This window comes from Paralichthys olivaceus, chromosome 12 (genome assembly GCF_024713975.1).
Source record: "Paralichthys olivaceus isolate ysfri-2021 chromosome 12, ASM2471397v2, whole genome shotgun sequence".
Lineage (NCBI taxonomy): Eukaryota > Metazoa > Chordata > Actinopteri > Pleuronectiformes > Paralichthyidae > Paralichthys > Paralichthys olivaceus.
The window spans coordinates 19,662,645-19,681,009 of NC_091104.1; the positions used below are offsets into that span (position 1 = coordinate 19,662,645).

Sequence of the window (18,365 nt, forward strand, 5' to 3'; positions counted from 1 at the left end):
GTCTCTGGAGTCTCTGAATGGTGTGGAAAAAATATCCAGAGAGCAACAGTTTTGTGGATGTTAACATCTTGCTGAAAAGAAAGTTGAGAGGAGAACGGCCAGACTGGTTGGAGTTGACAGAGAGCCTACAGTAGCACCCCTTTACAACTGTGGTGAGCCCAATGAACATGTCGAACCTTAACCACACCAGGTTTCTCTCCTCTCAGCCATGGACAGAAATCCCAGGCTTCAGTGGATTATAGCTCAACACTCTATGGTCCCAGTTTACCATCTTCTAATGGTTACCTTGTCTAAAACTGGTTTCATGAACAGGACGGTGGATAAAGTGCCTTTCACAGTCACTGGATCTAAATCCAGTAGAATATCTTTAGGATGTATATTGGCAGTGTGAATATGCCGCTGACAAATCGGCAGAAATGATGATGATGATGCAGTCACTTAAACATGGAGCAGAATCTGAAAGGAAAGTTTTCTATATCTTGTGGAATTAATGCCAAGATGAATCAAGGATTTTTCGAGAACAAAGGCCCTTCTCAGTATAAGTATGTTGTTCCTAATGAGGTACAAAAATCTCTCTTTAATTAATGTGGATTAAACAAATCCTTAGTCATCAAATTACGATGCTGTGTGCCAAGAAACACCAACAATGATACCACAGTGTAGAAACAGGGAACAGAGACATAAAATGGTGGTTGTTAAAAACAAAACGCTTTAGCTTAAAAAGAAAAGTATCAAAGGGGTGGACTTGCCTGAACCCTTAAAGCTGACGTGGTGAATTTTACTTTCAGTTCAGAGATTTTCTGTGGCACCATATCTGTCAGCACAGCACTGTCATGTCACACACACCCATCTGCAGAGTCGAGTTTATCTTCTTGATGGAAATGCTGTTACTGAGCTGTTAATGTGAAACATCTGTGCATCTGTGATGCTGGTGCAAATTAGAAATTATACCATTTCCTCACAATCAGTAAATTGAATGTAAATTTAAGTCACCAAGTCTCTCAGCTGTTCATTGTGTCTGATGACGTTGCCTTGCTCCAGGGGGAAGGTTCAGTGCTTGTGTTACACTGGTGCTATCATGTAGATGTGGAGACAGATGGATGAGCCACACAATCACCTGGAAGCGCAGACATTGGTTGGTGTAATTCCGGCAGCCCTCTGAAGTTGTTGGGACTCAGGAAGTCTAAGGACACATTCTGAAGGTCCACGCACAAAGCTAATAGTCACCTTATTTTGTTCATTTGTCAGCTGATTTTCCAATTAGTTTTATTTCCTGGAACCAGGCAATACTTAAACTGTATAGACAAACACCAACATGATTCTGTTGGGTAAAGCCTTTGGATAGGTACAAAGTTTTCTGTTCAAGTTAGAAGTCTAGATCTAGTCTATGTTGTCCCTTCAGGTGGGTGTCTCAGGTTGGACCAGGAAGCCTGCAAGTGGCTTGTTGATCCTGTCCTCTGACACGCACAGTGGACAACACGTAAATCCTGTAGTGAAGGAGAAGTGGAAAGAAGTGAGGAAAGGAAGGGAATAAAATGAGAAAGGTGAGATGGAGGGAGGGTGGAGACTGAGGGAGCAATGAAGGGCCCTGCTGATTGGAAAGATGGAGATTAGGAGGGTGATATGGATAAGGAAAGCGAGTGGGACAGATGAGGAGAAAGGGAATGAAAAAGAGGAGAAAGAATTTGGCAGCCAAGACAAATTCCTCCAGTGCTGATGAGAATGCTAATCTCCTTTTCTCCCTCCCTCCTCCCTCCTTACATCCCACTCTCCTCTCTCTCTCCCTCTATCTGTCAGAGGGTGATGTGTTCATCTCAAGCCGTGTCCAGTTGCAGTGTGGATATGTCTCTTCTCAACGGCCTGGCCTAGATTTGTGTGTGTGTGTGTTCTGTGTGGGTGTTTGCGTGACATTGTGTACACATTTATAAGACAGGATCATTTGCATTAGCATATACCAGTGTACATTGTTTGAAGTAAGGTGTGTGTGTGTGTGTGTGTGTGTGTGTGTGTGTGTGTGTGAGAGACTCCTGCTCCAGACCTCCCACTGATCGCAGAGCTTGCTGAGCTTCTGTACTGTCTTGGGGGAAAGTAACGGGAACTTGATAGAGTCTGTGAAGAATTCAGGGTTCCAGCATCAGATTTTGCAAGCATGTCACATTGCACATGGATTTTAAGCCTTAAAAATAAATCACTGTATCGGAATAAAAAGTATTAATTCCCACAAACTTTGGTGAGTGTGTACGATCTCCTGTGAGAAGTGTGGAACTGACTGTCGTAGTTTCAACTGTCAGAATCAAGCCCAGCAAGTTCAAAAGTCGTGCCAAACTGTAGATTAATTACATAAAGAAAGAACATCTGTAAAAAATAACAGTGTTTATTTATGAAATTCAGGGAGGAAACTTTTCAAAATATAAAGAATTCCAAACAGAGTTTGATGAATTTGTTACAGCAGCCACTCTTCTTGTTTAGGAAGCAGGGGATCATGGGTAATATCCACTATTCCACTATCCCACAGTTCAGTGGGTGGGACTACACAGTCAAAAGTTGATAGGCTTTGTTTTTAATTGCTCTGAAACAAAGCCAAAATGATTTAATCACATCATTTGGCTGCAGAGGGCGCTGTTGCTCAGTAAAAGTTATATAGTGTTGCTTTAAATAAGTTGAAGTAGATCTTCAGTATGTTAACGTTGATTTAATGCTACTTCAGTCACACTTAATGAAGAATATCAGAAATGTTTTTTTGGCATACGTAGTTAGTAACGTCCCTGGGTGTTGTAGTTCCTTCTCAATGTAACAGATATTAGCAGATATATTCTGCATGATTCTGGGACACTGAAGTATTTAATTTAATGTATTGAAACCTATTTCTATGGGGATTGCAATGTGGTCCAGAGTTTCATATTCAAACAGTGTGTCTTAATCACACAGGAGAATATCGAGGGACAGTCATCATGTGGCATATCAGTGCTCTCAAAATGTTCTTACTGCCATTCTCCCTAATATTTTAAGTTCCAATATGTCTGTAGTTGTTTGCTTAGTAACAGTAACCCAAGAGTTAAAGATCTATTTACAAATCACGTTAAAGCTCCAGTTAATAAATTGCATAGCAAGGATAGTTTGAGTTTATGGAGGTACTGTGATTTAATCATGAAAACTCATGGAAAAGTCATGGGATTTTACATCAAGGCCACAGAGGAAAACCTGCTTCTCTTCCTTGTCTGATTCTATCAGTCCCTTGTCCTCTGCCACCTTTCTTCAACTCCTTTCTTATGACTCCTTTCTTTTCTTCTGCCTTCTTTGTTCTCCCTCCTTTTATCCTCTCAGTTATTCTTCCACAGCCTTCCTCCCTCCCTCCTTTCTGCTCGGTTGGCCTGTCTCGCTCTCGCTCGTTCTCCCTCTGTCTTCTCTAGCTGAAATAATGAGAGTGTACCAGGGAGCTGTGCGGTGACGGCGCGATCGATGATCCCTGCTCCGACAGGCAGAGATGGGAGAGAAGGGGGGAGAGATGAGGATAAAAACCTATAGATAGTCACAGAGCAAGAAGAAAAATGAAGCAGTGTGATGTGGCTTTTTTAGAATTGTCAGATGCATCATAATTTAAGGGAAAGATAATCATTTCCACAGCCAGCCTGATGAATTAATTGGATTCCAGTTTTAAAGTAAGCCGATGAAGTGATATGCTTTATAATTCAAAGTCCTTGAAGTGTGTTGACTTTGATTAATTTCACCATTTTTGTTGCCCTGTGAAATATGTGCAGCAGGTTTGATAAATATCCAATGACAAGCATGTGATCTGGTGTCAAAAGTCTTAAATGTTGCAATTTAACCTGACTGCCTTTCAGCTAAACCGCTCTCTCATAGCCACAAGTAAATGAGCGATATCATGCATAGATCTCCACCGTGGGACTGTGGAGAGTCAGGGGTCAGTAGGGTCTGCTGACCGAGCAGGAGTTTAGACAGGTGCAGTCTCCACTCTTGGGGTTCTTGCTGTATAGGTCCCGTCAGAAAAACTTGCACACTCCAAGGCAGAGTACATACTAATCCATAGTTTGGAGTCTACTGCAGGCACGAGAGAGTGGCTCTGCATATTGAGGGGATGCATTCATTTACATTTGGTTTTTATTTATAGTCACAAGTTAAATGTTACCAGTAATCTCCTTTCATTTTTTTAAACATAGAATTTGAGGTTACTTTAATATTCTGTCACACTTCCCATCTTAAAGGAATAGTTCACCCAAAAATGAAAATTCACTCATTATCTAATCACCACTATGCTGATGGAGGGTGGAGAAGTGTTTGAGTAACTGGTGACATCTTCTTCAAATGTGAAAAAAAAACATAGAATGCCCGAATGTCTATGGGCTTACGGACACTTGTATGAAACCACAGGAGCAGGGTGTAAAAGGTTTACCAGAACTTCTAACTACAAGCAGCTGCCAAAAAAAGCTAAAATAAACAGTCCATGAGCTAAAAGAGGCTAAACAGTTGTATGTTCAGTACAATGAGTGACCCCGTTTCACATTATACATTTGTCATTTGATCAATTGTCAATGTGGAAAAAAATGTGCAGCTTTAAATTGGTTGAGTCATAAAAAAGACTGAATCAGACCAAATGGTCCAAATGGACCAAAACAAGTTGAGTAGAAATAATGTTGGTGAGAGTGTTGATGTTTCAGTATGGTGTTTCAGTATGGTGTTCATCTACTGGCAGCTGGTTTGCTAGTAATGCCCCAAATATTACTGCAGAGTCTCACTGGACGAATGTGTGACCTGCAGAGAAAATGACTTCTAATTATGTCTAATTATGCTGGATGCTCACCGCCGGCTGATCCAGTCAAAGATATTTGGATGAGATTCACGTCCCCGCTCAGATATTAATGATGGGGTTTCTTGTGTTGCTGCAGGTCTCCAGCACTGCCACGCTGGAGGGCAAAGGTCAGCTGAAGTTCACCTCGGGCAAGTGGAGCCCCCACCACAACTGCAGTCAGCTCGCCACAGCGAATGACACGGCCATACGAGGCTGGGACCTTCGAACTATGAGGTGAGCTCGGTTTGCTGGGGGACTGGTCATAAAATACGATATTCCAATATACATGTATATTGTGCATTCATATAGTTTTAATCCCTTTTCACATATTCAAATCCTGATATTGATACTTAAAATTATCCTTTGAGGGATTTTTTTTTTTATCAAGACCTCTTCTCCTGTTTCACTGTATCAATAATTGTTTATGGAAAATTGAAGAAGTACAGATGTTCCAGCTGATAAGACCACATCTACTCATCTGCTGAAGCCAGTGCCAGGAAGATTTAAAAGTAGGGCTTCGGTCTCACAGAGGATTGAGAACTCAAAAAGAACAACACGAGGCATGTTTTCTATAAGCTGTGCCACTCAGTATTAAGGCACTTCTTTTTTTACATGGCAAATTTCAACATGTACCTGACTTAAAGCCAGTCAGATGTTTTCCAACAGCCAGCAATAAAATCTGACAGAAGCGAGTCGTGTAAGAGTCGTGTAAGTTAAACTCCCAGGGCTTAGCTCTCAGCATGTGTTTACATGTCATTACAAGATTTTTGTGTGCAGTACACAGAAACATGTAATTAATGTGACTCATCAGGCTGAAAGAAAATGTTACTGATGAGTTTTGCCACAACTTTTGCACTAATCCACATCAGGGCTGCACAGTCATTAGAAAATTTAAAAAATGCCCTTTATATCCAGTCACTGCAAAGCTCTGACTCTCACATTTTATGCAGTGTCAATAATATGATATGCATTCAGTGATATCTAATTGAATCATGTTTCATATTACGACTAAGGCTGGGTATTGAACTCGACTACCTTTTGAGTCTGACCAACATTTAATGAATTAATGAAAATGTTGTGAAGGGCTGGCACATGAATTAGGATCCTTCTGCAAGGTTTCCTTTATGAATCAATTTCCATATTCACGTGACAGTTTTTACTGATGTGAGTTACAAGTCATACCATTAAGCAAAGCAGCAACAGCACAGAACCAGGATCCTTCAGACCGTCTATACTTGTTAGCTTGTTAGCTTAATGACATTTCTCCTGTTTAGCCAGCAGAAACACACCTCGTATTTCTAAGTGGCAGTGATGGTTATGTGTGTTAGTGAAGGGCTGATGGCTATTTATCAGCTACAGAGAAAATTAAGTTGGACTCAGAAACATGAGCCCCAGTGACAAGAGGTTTGACAGGACCAAATTTTTATGCCGCTCATATGAGCCGCAAGTGAGGGATCACTCTCTCATGACGGACAGACATGTACTAGATGTTGCGCGTAATGGAGCACATCGACAAAATAAGAATATTTACAACATTCATGAGAAATGAAGAGGTGTTTCAATGTTTAAACTAATTATACAAAAGGAAAATGTCTGACAGAGATGAAGGAAGCAGCAATGACAAATGTAATGATAGCGGTATTGGCAGTAATAGTGGTTTTTGTGGGCAGGCATATTGTACATTTAAGTAATCTAGTAAACTCCCACCATGAGACAAGATTCACCATGTGGCCGCAGCAGCGATCCTGGATCTGCAACGATAAAGCACATGGATTCCTGTGAGGAAGTCAAGTCAGTAACAGTATATAGCAGCATAATTAAGAGCTGGCCCAAGGCCGACCTGATCCAGCTCTAACTAAAAATCTTTATAAGAAATGAAGGTTTTAAGGCGACTCTTGAACATAGAGAGGGTCGCTGCCTCCCCAACTGGGAAATGATTCCACAGAAGAGTTTGGTCCATGTCCTATCTGCCATTGGGGATTTAATTGCTTCACTTTTGGAAGCTTTCATGACGTCTTTTTTTATATACAGTTTATGGATGTAACAAAATTAAACAGTGGTGTACAGTAAGCAGGAGAATTACATGCAGGGGGGTCGGGGGTGACCTGCTCATCGCTACTTTTCAAATCCGAACTGGAAGTCTCCATCTGGCATCATGTGGCAGAGGAAATCTCTGTCCTTGTCTTGTTATAACTCGTGTTTATCTTCCTGCGGTTGCAGTTCATGAATGTAATGAAGTGTGTGCCTCTCTTCAACACATGATAATGTGCGAAGTGGTGGAACACTAATGTTGACATGGAGCATTGTAGTACCATACATTAACCTTGTATCTGCAGGTTATCATCAGCCCACCTTACAACCTCTAGCTGTGTGTTTGTGTGTGTGTTTCCTGTGTTTCTGAAATACGTGATGAGTGAGGTCATAATGTGTGGGCTCTGCTAGAGGAATAATAATCACCTCTCTATCGATCGCCATGATAACAGCAAAGTGCCGAAGAGATTGAGAGTGGGGCCGGGTGAAGGAGAGAGAGTGAGAGAGAGAGAATATATTTACAAGATGCGCATCACAGGCTCAGAAAAGATAGCTGAATCATTGATATCACTCCCCGTCAGCCACATAATAAATTAAAGAGTTCCTGCATGCTCCGTTTTGGCCATTCTCCTCCTGCTGTGCTATTTTGAAAGATGCAACAGTGCTGATTTGGCCGTCGGCACAAAAGGAAGGAGGGGGGCAGCAGCACAGGGCTTGTTAGCAGACACGACAGTCTCATCTCTGATATGAAAGTGAACTGAAAATACACCATTATTATCTGAAGAAAACCCTTCAGACAGTAGAGGGAGCACTGTGCAGTGGCTTTAAAACATTTTTTTAAATAATCTCATTGTTTCACCTTATATATTTGAACATGCAGCTTTCCTTGTGTATTTCTTTTGTCTTTATTGAACAGTGTGTGTTTCACCATCTCATCAAATGGAAGTACTCTAGATGTCTTGTAAATTATTTTCTTAATATGCTGCCAAAAGTCTGCCTTATTTTTTATAATTTTATGAAAATAAAGTTCTGCACAGTTAAACGTGGTTCTGTAATTCAATGAAATCAACCAATATTTTATTTGACCTAATAAGAGTTTTGTGAATTTAATATTTATCTAACATAGAATGTTTTTAGTTCATTTTATATTAATATTAATGAGTTGACTTAAAGCAGATCTATTATGCTCATTTTTGGGGTACATAATTTTAATTTGGAACACTACTTGAAAAGGTTTACAGGTTCCAATGTTCATAAAACCCCTTCGTCCTCTCGGCCCAGCGTCGAATTCATGCTCTAGCCTACGCAGAGCCCTACGCCATACCCTGACGTGCACCCGCGTTGTGACATAGACGCGCGCTAAAGTACAAATAAAATCGAACATGAGGCGTTTCAGCAGCCTCCGCAAAAGTGTTTAAAATGGGGAAGAATATAATAGGTCTACTTAGTAGTATTATTATTTCTGCTTGAAATTAGTTAATTTAATGAACTGCTGAAAGTTCATAGAATTGATTACATGAATGAGTTGTATGAGACTTATTTTTATAGTTTAAATATGTACAAGTCATGGTTGGTTAATTTTTTTGTTTTGTTGAAAGTTAGGACTGAATTCAGCCCTGACCCCCGAAACTATTTTAAGTGCAGTAAGTTCAATTAATTCACATATTTAAGGCAGAGGGGGACTTGCATTTCTAGGTTGAGCAAGCTTATTAATCTCATTAAATTATTTAGATTCGAGTTTTTACTTAAAGGTCCTTCAGTGGGCTGCTGCTTTTTTTCTCACCTTTGTTGCAGTTTTGCCTGAAGAGAGGCTATGAAATCTTAATTGTACCCAAACAAGACACAAACAGCCTGGTTTTCAAATTAAGATATAAATGCAAAGTATATAACGAATACTTTAAATAAAATAAATACTTGAACATGTTAAATTTCACAGGACAACAAAGTATAAATCAAGCATTTTTATATGAAATAAATTTATTGGACGAAAGAATGAATAAACTTGTGGTAATAAGTTGTGTCTTAGATGTGCATTTACCATTCCATTCTTTTAAGAATGGCGTTTTCTTTACGAAAATCCATGAAACTGACCTGAAAATAATTAATTCATTTTTAATGAATTGATTAATCGATTGATTCACAGGTGGAGAAATTTTATGCAACATTTTTGATCATTTTAGCTTTGATGAATCTCTGTGATCCATTGTTGGTCAGACTAACAAAACATCTAAATAAGTCATCTGAGTCTCGGAGTAATTATAATGGGCTTCTTCTTCTGTATGCTGCAAAAACCAGTGGAATAATCAATAATGAATGCAACTACTATTGCTAATGTGAAAAGCAAACCCTGAAAAAATACTCTCAAACATCTAAAAAGCTGATGCTCTTATAGTAAGCAGCAGGTTATTGTTATGGTTTCACATCATTTGTCCATCAGAGATATTTACTGAATGAATCCCCTCCTTTAGCTTCTTTCAATCTGCAGACACCAGCCATGGGCACTGTGTGTGTGTGTGTGTGTGTGTGTGTGTGTGTGTGTGTGTGTGTGTGTGTGTGTGTGTGTGTGTGTGTGTGTGTGTGTGTGTGTGTGTGTGTGTGTGTGTGTGTGTGTGTGTGTGTGTGTGTGTGTGTGTGTGTGTGTGTGTGTGTACGCGCTTGTGTGTTCATGCTTGCACATCAGTGCACAAGTGTGAAGTGGTTGTGAGTGGAAAGCTTGCAAGTGTGAATGAGCAGTGAGTCACATTTGTCTGTGCATGTGTGTGTCTGTTTGAGTATCGACTTGCATGTGACAAGTGACTGTGTGCGCGCCTGTGTTTGCTCTCAGCTATGTCTACCTTTCTGCTTTTGTGTGTACGTGGTGCACTCATGCCTGTACATTAATGCTGTGTGTGTGCGAGTGTGTGCGCGTGAGTGTATGCGTGTGAGTGTGTCCAGTTGGTGTGGCAGCTGTGGGATGGCAGCCTTTCAGTACGCTCCACTGCATCCTCGGACAAACTCTGAGGTGTCCCCTCAAACCTGCACAAAAGCACGCAAAAGTACACGCACAGCAAACACTTCTCTTCTCTGCCCCCTCCACATAAACTCCCAGGGCTTGTCACCCAGTCTACCAACCCAAACACCACCGTCTTACTCTGGAAGGAGTAGAGGACGAGAGCCCGACCGTAGCCCCCACCTCTAGTTAGTCTAACACCCTAGAGCAGCGCGGTATCTGCAGCCCCCTCTTTCCCAGACACACAGCACTTTGAAAAAACTATAAAGATAACACTACTTATAAAACATATATGGATCCTGTTCTGGTTTGTACTGATGTAATATGCAGCATTATGTAAATTATGGAATACTCTACTCCGATATTGGGGACAGAAAGCGGTGTTTAATGGAAAATCCTGACACATTTTCACTTCTTTGCAGCCTGTCTTTTTTAGCGTATCTTGGCTTTTACATTATTCAGAAACTAATCCCTGTTGTACACGGCTGCTGTTGTGATTTTTAGGCAAGGTCTTTTTCATTATTGTGTTTTTGAAAGGTCGTATTTCTCTTTTGCCACAGGTCATCAGAAAGTGCTTGGCAGCATTTTGAAGAGTTCCCTTGATGAATAATATGTGCAAGTGTAACATTTTATAAGGAGCATGGTAGCTGTAACAAAAATGTCTTTATTACACAATATTAGTAAAATACAGAGGGCTAAAGTCAGGATGTTGAAATGTCTAGCTGTTCCTGGGGTTTACTTTCCATATTCAAAGACAATTTCCATTTTTTACAGCGGCTGCTTTGAGAAACTGAACCCTTTGTAGTTTTAACAGTCCTCGCTGTCCTGCTGCAGATATATTTAAATCTAAAGCCTTTTCAAGACCTACTACACATTTTTGTCTGCAATGGGAAAAGATACAGTCAGCATTCACTTCCTGGTCAAATGGCTCTGCAGTAGACACAGGTTTTTATCAGCTCCAGCTCCAATTGAAAGTGAAGGAAACGTGACACCCAGGTGAATGCACTCATTTCTCCTTCTACTTCTTTATTTTGGCAATCTAGACACTGACGCTGCACCTTTTTCAGCGCAACGTAATGACGCACATTATATTACAAATATATTCTAAATTTCAATTTATCACAAAATTACAGTTTGTTGTTTCCACTCCAATTCCTCTCAGTAAGGTCACCTAATGATGTCTGCAAATGGACTGACTCCAGAATAAGTTAGGAAATTCAGTATGCCAATATGCCATTTGACATAATGGGATTTTTACTGATAGGGATTAAGTTTGCATGCCTTTCAAAATCATTGCAACAATAGACACAATGTGCAAATTCACTTGGCTGAAATGCTACATTTATTTAATTCACCTCTGGGTTAATTTTCTTATTTTTGTCTGTCTATGATAACACTCACATGCTAACAGCTTCATGGGACAATTGTAACAACTGTTGCACACAGACCATAAAAACCATAAAAACTACTCATTGAATTGTGTTTTCCTCAACACTCAATACTGGCTATTGTTCACTTGACAGTCATGCAAATAAATCAAAATAAATTGATATGAGTTTAATTGAATAGACGTGAATTGACTCGACACTTACAAATTCAAAGGTGCAGCACATGATTACATGATTAGAAAGTTGAACAGATTTTGTCTGGCACAGATGTGTTCCTGTGTGGATTTCCTAACTACAGACAAGACTAATCTAAGCAGTGTGTCTGTTGACAATGGTTCTGGGCTGGTCTCCCTCCTGTTCACTGGGACTAGTTAATCTTCTTGCCATAATTGGCACAGTTGGTCTAAGAATTACTTCTTCCTAAATAGAGGGCTTTAAAACAGCTCATCCGTCTGTGGTGCAAAACTTTATTGGAATAACTGAGGGGGAATTGTCTTGTATTTACACAGGTTTTTTGATGCAACAATTTCTTGAGGAAATTCAAGAAACTCTCTTACAGTAATTAAAAATACGCGAACATAAACAAGTGGAAATCTCATATATACAAGTGACATTTACATGCAGTACTGAAAAGCTTTCTCACATACAAGTAAAACATGCTCATGTAGAAAGCGTAAATGTCCCCTTATAATTGTGTGACTAAATCATTTCAGATGAAACCAACTTGTAACCCAACGTAAAGACAACCTTTAGTCTGTGAACTTCCATTTTAAATCCTTGAGTTTTTTAACGTGACCATCCTGTTTTTTTGAAACCAGAAATAATAATGATAATTATTGTAATAAGTTAACTTTTATAGCACTTTTCATTACAACTTACAAAGGGCTTTACAACAAACAGTGTGGAATTCAGAAACAGAGATAAAAATACAAAATATAATAAAGAAAACAGATATTAAAAGTTATATTTGGAAGAGAGGGTGGAGCTGAGGTGGATCTGACAGAGAACCAACCCAAGGACACTATGCAAGATCTCCGACACTGACAACCTGAGCTCTAGGCTGCCCCATGCTAAGTCACTAGCAAGGTTAGTGTCCATCATTTAAGTTTTAAGTTATCTATAGCTTATTGTTACTGCTGTGGCATGGAGGGTGAATTAATCAGGACACTAGTGAGAAAATCCTCAGCAAGACACAACAGTGGAAAAATTGTGACAAGTCAATTTTTTGTGTCCTAATTAGTAGAATATCTTGTAAAATAATATTTTTTGTCTTGTACTTGTGACATTTATTTTTTTGTAATGTGGAACGCTATTTGTTTTTGAAGTAGCATTTATGTTAATGGTATTTGTTTGTTAATGGTGCTTTGTATTTGCAAACCAGACTGTGTTTGCAAGTGAATGGTGCAGAATTTGTAAAACTCGTTTTGTTTGTTTGTTAGGTTTTTGCATGAATTTATGTCAACACTAGCCCCCCCACCTCAACCTTGACTATATCAACTAAATGCTTAACACCAAGTACCCCAAATATTCACTTTATATTACTTATATACATGTATACAATTGCAAACACTGGACAAGCCATTCCCATTTTAAGTGGTCTTTGGTGTGAAGTGTTCCCCCAAAGATTGCCTATGACTGACACACACACACAAAAACACAAACTCACACACACACAGCATGGCCTGCAGCCATACCGTGCACTGCAGGGTGCATACTGAAAAGTAGTGCAGTGCTGCAGTGAAGCATGGACTATTTACACCTCCTGTGTGTGTGTGTGTGTGTGTGTGTGTGTGTGTGTGTGTGTGTGTGTGTGTGTGTGTGTGTGTGTGTGTGTGTGTGTGTGTGTGTGTGTGTGTGTGTGTGTGTGTCTGTGTGTGTGTGTCTGTGTGTCAGTCATAGGCAACATAGAGAGTGTGGACAGAGAGGCAGCACAATGAGCCGATATGAAAAGAGCGTAAAAGTAGGCTAAATGATGGATAGTGGTGCTTTATGCTCCTTCGCTGTCCAGGTTCAAAAGCTTGCTGTCTGTTGGTACAAAGAGAAGAAGTAGACACACTCACACATACGCCACCGTTCCTAAAACAGCCTTCACATGCCACCTATTCATAGTCATTAGTGTTGTATATTAGGAATAGCATATACGAGCCTTTATGCAAAAGATGTGAGCTGCTTTAATAAAAATGCAGGTATTCCATGTGCCACTGTTGCTTTGACTGTAACCTTTTGAACCCTGCTACTGTCAAATCAATCATCTGTAACCTTTTCATGTGCTCCCACTCCCACCTCCCCCTCAGTAGACATGAACCAGACATTATACTGTAACTCTCATAATGGTATATTCATGACCTTATGCAGACCTCGAAATTAAAGAATAAAAATGAACATCTCAAGATTTATGGTTGCAACCCCACCACCCCTCTCACTGACTATTACTGCGAGCCTTTTGTTCTCACGCTGCACCTATTACAATTTTGTTTGTTATTGTAATGGAGGCAGAATCGTCACATGAAAATTGTTATTTTTGAAAAAGTTTCAGACGGAGTTCAACTTAATCAATATTCTCTTTTTTAATTACATTTTTAATGTTTGAAATGAAAACTACTGCTCAAAGATTTAATCAGCTGTGCTTAGCTGGGTAGCAAAGTGATCTATGGTGACTATATTATAAAAAAAAAAAAATGGAACTCTTAATTGCACAGAATGTTCATGCAACACAGGGGTTTTCATCAGGATGGGTGGCATTATGCTCCTTCAGTCAACATGTGGAAGTGACCCCAAATCAGTTTTACCATTGATTTAAACTTGAAGATTGATTTTAAAAGGCATTGACGGCATTTAGGATGAGGACTTGTTTAACAAACCTTGCTAATGCTGGCTGATGTATCTTAAATGTAAATGCCCCAAATCCATTTAAGAGCAGGGCAGAGGCACTACCAGTAGCTGCATCCACAGGACTGGCTTCCAGACATGTGACCTGAATCCCCACAAACTAATGTAATAATTTAATGGTGTGCTAACAGATAAACTCATTGTGGGATCCATTCTTTACAGCGCAAAGGGTAAAACAGACACCACCCAATCACTCTTACTACAACCCCAATGACTGATTCAGTATTACTAACAAGTACTGAATTCAGACATATTTAATTACAATGAAATTATGTATAGAGGCTGTAACATCATTTATTTCCAAGTTTATCCTGAACTTACAGATGTTTTATTAGTTTTTCTCCTGTCGTCTTTTGTGTGCACTTCTATCAATCCATGAAGATTCCCCCAATCATCATTTAAGTTGCTTTTGCTTATTCACGGAAAATCCTTCCTTCCTCCCTCCTTCTCGCCTTCTCCTCTTCCATCTACCTGCCTGCCTCTCTCCCTCACATCTTTCTTTCCTTGCCAGCTCCATCTCAAAGCCAGGCTTTAATTCTGATCAGCGATGAAATGATTGCTCTCCTCTTTCGATTTTTCTTTTCTCCCCCTCTCTCCCCACAGCAGTTGTCATAGAAACAGAGACATGTGTGTGTGTCTGTGAGAGAGACAGAGAGAGGGAGAGAGAATTTGTGTGTGCGTGTGACTGTGAGCGTCTGTGTTCCAGTCGATCCCCTCAGCAGGGAGATTTATCACCCAGAGTAAGCCAGCAAGGTGTGTGTGTGTGTGTGTGTGTGTGTGTGTGTGTGTGTGTGTGTGTGTGTGTGTGTGTGTGTGTGTGTGTGTGTGTGTGTGTGTGTGTGTGTGTAGCCTTTGTATCTTCCCTCTTACACACCTCTATCTTCTTCTGTATTTAAACATAAGACAGTATTTTACCGATTGCGTTTTCCTGTTTTATGTTATTATATGTGTGCACCTAACAGCGTGTGTAATAGGTCCCCTGTCCCCTCATCAACTTCCCATCACACACACTCACACACACTCAGCCAAGCTGGCTGGATGACTTTAGATGGAGTGTGCTTGGTGGCTTAGGTCGACCGCTGCTCTAATCCTCCGCACTCGTACAAACACAAACACACACATACAAAAAGTCCCAGGTCTCTCCACTATTAGCCCTGTGCCGAGGGAGTGTGAGAGTTGAGTGTGTGTGGTTGTGAGTGTGTGTGCGTCCGTGCATTTGAGGAGGGGATTGCACAGAGACACCATAGAGGGAATGAGCGAAACTAACCCAATTTCCTGCTCCATTTCCTTTTTTCACGCGGCGGGCGCGTCCCATTCCACGGCGGGCCGGCGTGAACACCAGCCACTCTGCAGCCCGGGGTCACGCCTTTTACCTCAGAGTCACACTCAGGAGAGGGAGGGAGCACTGTAAATAAATCATGGGCACCAGCTCAAAATTAGACAGAAATGTAGCGTGAAAATTGAAGTTCACCTAAAGTTCTGAGTTGATAATAACACTGTTGGTCAATGCTCCTGTTTCAAATCATGATTTACCTTCTTTAAAGTCGGGGCCCATAATTGAAATAAACAAATAAATATTCCATAATGCATTTCAAGATTGAAGATTCAACACATTTTTTCTTCAGCTGCCCAGGCCAGAATGAGATAATAAACAATTAGACAGTTTAAAAAACAATGTGCTGAAGTGTATAGTAACCTATCTACTGCAGATGTATGTAGTAGTCGAACACAAACAGACAGAAAGAGAGAGAGGGAGAAAAAACAGCAGACACCTTTGCTAACTAGAATGACAAAAGGACATTTGGCTCAAACTCCCCAGAAATTCAATTAAGACTTATAACTTAGCCTTGCATGAAGCCATTGCCTCTTATATGGAAGAATAAAAAGTACAAATCAAGAACAGCATTTGTTCAACATGAAAAGACTGTACCATCTGAATCAAAGTGGACAAACTCATTTCAGCCCCCAGAATATGCCGGATTTAATTCATCAAGATCCATGAATTTTTTTACGGGAAAATTGGTGAAAATTTCAAAAAATGCAACATTAAAGAAGAGTGAAATTAAATGCTGGATCTGATCATTTGTCCAGATCTCACCCCAAATTTACTGAGGTCTTTCATGGCTTGTGTCCAATTGTTCCACCAAGTCTTATGGAAATGAGACCGGTATAAAAAACATAACCTCCATGGTGGAGGTAATGAGGGAGAAGTGCAGCCAATACCAAGACAACATGAACAGACAGGGATGCCTTTTTTTCATTCAATACTGCAAAAAAAGACAAATCAAGGTACTTCATCAAATTGATGTAGTAAAAATCCTGTTAAATCCTGTCCAATAAAGCCATATTACAGCGAACACTGTCCACAGTGGCTTAAAACAAGAAATATTGAAGTGATTACCAGCAGTGGTGGGGTTTGATATCATAATCTGAATCCAGCATCCAATCCACTTATCACCTCCAAATCCTTTCTCAAATCCATCTGGGTTCAGATTTCAACATTTGTAACTACAATTTAGAATAGTGGAAATCTTGTTTGAGAACTTAGTGATCTATTAATGATATTATACGTATGGACATTTACCTGAGAAATCTTGACCCCCAGAACTAAGGTGATTTTAGAAGTGACAAGTCAACAATTGTTGAATCACAGAAATAGGAACAGAGAGTGATTCAAAAATCCCAGCAATCTCTGAGTTTGACATCTTTTCACTGTCTCAAGTTCGAAAACTAAAATGGGATTAAGTCAATTGCAAACCACCACCAAGGCCCAACATTCCCCTTAAATTCAATGAAGCTGCACCAAATGTAACGTATAATTATTTTTCTCATCAAGATCCATGAATTACTCCCTGGGTAACCAATGAGAAATTTGCACCATCCATACCAGTATTTTCCTGATCCATGCTGCATCATTCCACTGTGTAGCTTTTGCGTTATCTTTCATAGAAACAAATTAACACGTATGGGTGAAAACAGGTAATAAGCCTTGATTGAACTCATAAAACTGAAAAACAAATATGAAAAGATTGAATAAATGTCTGTTTCCGTTGATTCTTGAACTAGCAGCAATAGCTGTGTCCTTGGATTTTTGTCAGCTTTGTGCAGCTCCTGCACTGTCCTACATTGCACTGACAACAGTGTCTATCAATGCCACTTTTAAAAAAGTCTTACTTTATGTATACTGCCTGTCTTTTCTCCAGTGAGGATGCACTACATATTCAACACATGATTATTGTATATATTATGCAACTGGGACACAGCTTGTGTTTGGAAATCTTGACACATCCAGAGATAGCATGTTGAAAAGTGATCAATGTTTGTGTGTATACATGGTTATAAGTGTACACCATATATCTATTTATGTACACTCATTTGTACTGAATAAGTTATTTGGAACGTGCTTGTCAGCTCACTCTGTGCTCTTGAAAAATGTGTTTTCATCGGAAGCTCAAACTTGTTATGTGACATTTTCTGTCAAGCTCCATATGCCATCAATACCACGGTCTAGTGGTGGCAACTGCACGTACAGTCACACACTCGCAGAGTCGCACACACATACTCTGAGTCACACAGTCCCTGAGTTGTCTTGACCTAATTGAAGCCCAGCGGTCTGCCCCAGGTCATTCTCTTATACCTCCCCTATTTTAATGAGATTTTTAATTAGCATGTTAATTGCCTAACGCGATCAGCAGGGTGACTAGCTTGCTGGCTAGCTGCTGTTGGCATCCAGCTGGGCAATAACGCTGTGGCTTTCCACTCTGCTGAACAAAACTGTGCCAAACTAAGCCGTGCTAGGCCAGTCTGGAGAGGAAATGAAGAAAAACAAAGTAGTTATTTGACACAGTCTCATGTTGCATTAATGGTGAAGGCAGAGCTCTAGATCCTGTTAATTACCAGTTTATTCAAATGGGATTCGATTCTGTGAACCCCAGCTGATTGACTTATGTCTTATTTATAAAACAGTGTCAGGAGGCTACAAAGACAGCTAGCCAATATTAGTAACACAGCTATTAACATATATACATAGCTGTACACCTAATGACACTATTACCAACTGTACCTTTTTGCAAACATGGGTTCACATCTTCATTGTACTGATCAGTTTTTTACAAAGCCAGTCATAACCAGTTTCGTATCAGTTTTAAGAATGAATACATTCTTACACAATGAACCTGTCTTGAGGACAATTTCTTTTTGGGATTATCCCAAATATCCCTTTTGTGCAACTTGTGGACACAAGCAAATATCACGTGACAAA

General features: G+C 39.9%; 1 protein-coding gene across 1 annotated transcript in view; it reads left to right on the forward strand.

Moving 5' to 3' along the window:
- Window positions 1–18,365, forward strand: part of eipr1 (EARP complex and GARP complex interacting protein 1) — a 51,356-nt gene that overhangs the window by 24,803 nt on the left and 8,188 nt on the right. The window contains exon 6 of the mRNA XM_020084965.2: window positions 4,905–5,041. Coding sequence (XP_019940524.1) covers window positions 4,905–5,041 — 137 coding nt within the window. The remainder of the gene's footprint in view (window positions 1–4,904; window positions 5,042–18,365) is intronic.